Genomic DNA, 4287 nt, shown 5'->3' with positions numbered 1-4287 from the left:
TTTGTCCATCCAAACAAGATGCCACAACCACTATGATCATACTCAATTTTCAGTGGTGGTGTTAACTAAGATTACAATACCCCATATAAAGCTTCAATTAATGAAGAACGATTGTGATTACATTCACAGTTCAGATATTTCTGATTCAGGTTTTTGCTTTGCCTTTTGCAGCTCTTGATCTAATAGAGAACATCAAGGTGCAAGCAATAATCATAGGCCCTGAGACCTCTCTTGAAGATAAACTTTGGGCCTTATTAGGAGACAAAGCTAAAATGCCTATCACTTCTTTTGCAACAAGTCCTTACTCCACCCATTATCCTTATTCTGTTCAAATAAAACCAGATGAAATCATTGAATTCAAAGGCATTGTAGACATTGTAGGATCATTTGGATAGAGGAATGTCATCCTTGTTCATGAGGACACTGATTGTGGGAGGGAAATTCTCCCACTTTTAGTTAATACCTTCGAAGAGACCAGTATGCACATTTCATACATGAGTTCCATTTCTTCCTCAGCCACTAATGATCAAATTCTTGAAGAGCTTCACAAGCTCAAGACTATGCAGACAACAGTATACATTGTCCATATGTCACCTCCTATCACTTCTCGGCTTTTTCTAAATGTGAAAAGGTTAGGAATGATGGATGAAGGGCATGCTTGGATTGTAACTGCTAAAACCATGAACCTGCTGCATACCATGGACTCTTTTTCCATTGAGTCAATGCAAGGAGGATTGGGTTTCAAGTCTTACATTCCAGTGTCAAGCGAGCTCCATAATTTCACTGTAAGATGGAGAAGGGAATTTCACATTCAAAACTCAAGTTTTGAAGTGGCAGAGTTGAATGCGTTTGGTATATGGGCATATGATGCAACTTGGGCACTAGCAAGGGCAGTTGAGAAGGTGAAAAATAGCAGTCCCAGTACAAGAGACTCTCACCAACGTGGCATGGGGCCAAACTTGATGGACTTGCCCAACATTGAAGCCTCTCAAAGTGGGTCAATGCTTCTAAAAGAAATATTACAAAGTAGATTTGCGGGTTTAAGTGGCGAGTTTCAACTCTTGAATGGGAGATTAATTTCCAAGGCCCTTGAAGTAGTGAATGTGATCGACAAAGATGAAAGAAGAGTTGGGTTTTGGACACCAACAGATGGAATTAAAAAGCAAATGTACCCATCCAACAACAGTCTTGAAGCCATTCTATGGCCGGGCAGTTCTACAACCACTCCAAAAGGTTGGTTGGTGAGAAAGAGTGGAAAAAAGCTTAGAATTGGTGTTCCTCCTAAATCAAGGTACAAGGAATTGGTAAATGTAGAACGCAATCCTCAAACCAATGCAACCACTGTCACTGGCTTTTGTGTAGATGTATTCAATGCTGCCATTGAAGCCTTAAAATATGAGTTGCCTTATGAATTTATCCCATTTGAAGATGCCAATGGAGAGACTGCAGGAATATACAATGATCTTGTATATTAGGTCTATCTTCAGGTACATTTTGTTTCAAATGTAATCAAATATCATACCAAAAATGATATCCAGAGAAGTACCCAGAATTTGAACGTGTGCCTAGAAACTTTTTTGGGCAATCAACTATCTAGAAGAAAAAAAATATTCAGAAAAGTACCCAGTGTTTGAATATGCCACACTCAGAATGAATCTGCTCTACATATTCCAAATTCAATGCAATTTTCTGGATACATAGCATTGCTGATATCACACTGATCAATAGTTCCAAAGTAAAACATCTATGATTAATTTATAAGAAAAAACTTGCATTTTCATGAAACATTTGTTTTGTGTTGCTCTATGGATAGATTAGAAATATGATGTTGTTCTGGGGGATGTCACTATCACAACCAATAGATCTTTATATGTCGACTTTACATTGACTTACACCGACATAGGCATTGGAAGAGTAGCTCGAGTTGACATGAAGAAGAACATGTGGATCTTCTTGAAGCCACTTGATTCAGATCTATGGCTAACAAGTGCTGGTTTCTTTATCCTAACAGGCTTTGTGGTATGGATCATTGAAAATCCCATAAATGAAGAATTCCAAGGTTCACGAGCTCAGCAAATTTGGACTGTCTTCTAGTTCTCCTTTTCAACCCTTGTTTTTGCCCATAATAAGCTTTTTGTCCCATTTCTCTTCCCCAAAACCAGATCACCTTTTTTTTATTTATTTATTTTAATAACAAGGGTATTGAGGCTAACCCCTGGTACATGTAGACACTAAACCCACATATACAAGATAATTAAACCTGATCACTTTTTGTATAGCAACTGAATTTTCTTAACTAAATGTTATCAAAGTAGAGCAGATTTAAGACTTACTTGAGTGACACAAAGGCCTTTTAGCCCTTTGGCGCCTCCCCATTACTCTCATATGAGAGAGTTTGGGGATTCAAACCTCGTCAAAGGCGTTGATGAGCTTCATTAGTCTTGCCCTCTCTGCTTAGCAGCTCTTCTTTCTCATACTCTTAGGAGTAGGCTAGATATAAATTGTATTTGCAATCCTCAAAAATCACTTAACTGACATGTTATGATTTTTTATTTTTTATTTTTTATGGCATTGGATGTTGTAGGAGAGAGGTTGTTCAGTAACTTATCAACGTTTGTAGTGATTGTTTGGCTGTTCGTGGTGCTTATATTGACTTTAAGCTACACAGCGACCTTGACTTCACTGTTGACTGTTCAACAGATTCAATTGGCGTCAAATGGGGATTATATAGGGTTCCCAAAAAAGTCTTTTGTACAAGGAGTCATAGTTAGAAACTTGAACTTCACGGACTCTAGGCTTAAATTATATAATTCATATGAAGAATATGCTGATGCATTATCCAGTGGAAGTGTTGCTGCTATTATTGATGAGATCCCATACCTCAAGATCTTCCTCGCCAAGTATCCTGGTACCTATGTGTAGACACCCCATTTTTTACTGACCTTAAGACTCAAACGTCATCAATTGAGCACTCAGTGATTGCGCATGTTGTGCTCGTTTCGAGGTTTCGGAGTTCTTGGCTGAGAGCCTCGCCTCCAAACCTCGGGACCCTTTGTGCCTTGACTCGATCCGCGGACCAAGTCTTGTTTTCTCTTCCCGGAGGGAGGAAGAGGTCTTGTAGACCATCTCTCAGTGGTCGTAGGCTACTGTTCCCATTTGGAGACTAGTTTCCGGTTTTCGAAGCCGTCGGCCGTGCGCCTCGGCTCGGGACCGCTTAACATTCTCCGTTTGGCACGGTTTTTGGAACACACATCGTTTCCTCTCTCTAGGGGGACACTGTGGCTCGGGAGACCACTTTTGTGGTCATACGCCACTTTTTGTGCTCAACAGCCAGTTTTCGAGGCCTCCGGCCGCGCATCTTGCCTCTCGAACTCTCGTTTTGCATCCCTGTTGGTTCGTTCTTGGCACAAACCTTGTTTTCCTTGTTTGGAAGGTGGTCCAAGGGTGGGAGACCAGCTTTCTCCTTGGAAACCACTTTTCTCCCCGCCAGTCGATTTTCTGGTCGAGAAACTGGTTTTCTTGGTCTTTGGGCCACATTTTCTGGTTTCCCACCCCACCATTGGCATGCTTTCAGTGTGGAGACCACCAACTACCCTAGCCGACAACTTTTTTTTTTGGAAAACCACTTTGGGTGGTCGGCCGACCACTAAAAGTAACAGGCTGACCACCTTTTCTGGTCGGCAGGTTTCCTCCTGTTTTGTCTGACTAAATGGATGCCAGCTATGCCAGCTGGAGGGCATAGATTGTATCCTCCATACACGTGTATGGAGGGATTGCATCCAAGTTTAGCTTCTCCAAGAAGCTTGAACCCTTTGTTTCTTTTATAAGAGAGGCTCTCCCTCTCCTTGAACGAGGTTCAGAAAATTTCCTAAGGCACAAGCATATATCTCCCTCTTTATCTCTATATTTGAGGCCTAAAAAGTGGGTTGTTCCTCACTTTTGCACCACAACTCTTAACCACACACCCCCATCATTGAGCTAAGGTTCTTGGAGGACATATTTGGGGGTTAAAAGGCTATTTTTTTGGCTGAGAAAGAAGCTGTTGTTGCAGTGCTTCAAGGGTAACCTCTTTTCTCCCTTTTAGGCTTTGTTTTGGTTGCTCTCTTGGTCCCATTTGCATGCTTATTTGGGCTTATCTTCCAATTGAAAAAAGTCTTTTTTTAAGGTGCTTGTGATGTTTGTTTAAGGCCTCTTGGGTGTTAAGGGTCTTCTACCCTCTTGCATGCTTTGTTTAGCCTTGTTTTGTGCCATGCCTTAAGGCCTTTGAGCTAGTCCTTGCTTGGACTC

General features: G+C 41.2%; 1 protein-coding gene across 1 annotated transcript; it reads left to right on the top strand.

Annotated features, from left to right (window-relative positions):
* The first annotated feature begins 494 nt into the window (after positions 1 to 494).
* Positions 495 to 2922, top strand: LOC114316707 (glutamate receptor 1.2-like). The gene is made up of 3 exons (XM_028263391.2): positions 495 to 1466; positions 1819 to 2059; positions 2585 to 2922. Exons 1-3 carry the CDS (start codon positions 495 to 497, stop codon positions 2920 to 2922), a joined length of 1551 nt encoding a protein of 516 aa, XP_028119192.2.
* The last annotated feature ends 1365 nt before the right edge of the window (positions 2923 to 4287 follow it).

The sequence above is a fragment of the Camellia sinensis genome, chromosome 14 (genome assembly GCF_055761805.1).
Source record: "Camellia sinensis isolate YWXY chromosome 14, ASM5576180v1, whole genome shotgun sequence".
Lineage (NCBI taxonomy): Eukaryota > Viridiplantae > Streptophyta > Magnoliopsida > Ericales > Theaceae > Camellia > Camellia sinensis.
Note: the sequence above shows the minus strand (reverse complement) of the source record. Positions and strands in the feature narration are given on the sequence as shown.

Excerpts from the sequence above, each read along its gene's own strand:
- LOC114316707 (XM_028263391.2), top strand. The coding sequence starts at position 495 with ATGAGTTCCATTTCTTCCTCAGCCACTAATGATCAAATTCTTGAAGAG. Across the intron at positions 1,467-1,818 it reads CAGGAATATACAATGATCTT|AAATATGATGTTGTTCTGGG; the intron begins GTATATTAGGTC and ends TGGATAGATTAG. Across the intron at positions 2,060-2,584 it reads CATAAATGAAGAATTCCAAG|GAGAGAGGTTGTTCAGTAAC; the intron begins GTTCACGAGCTC and ends TGGATGTTGTAG.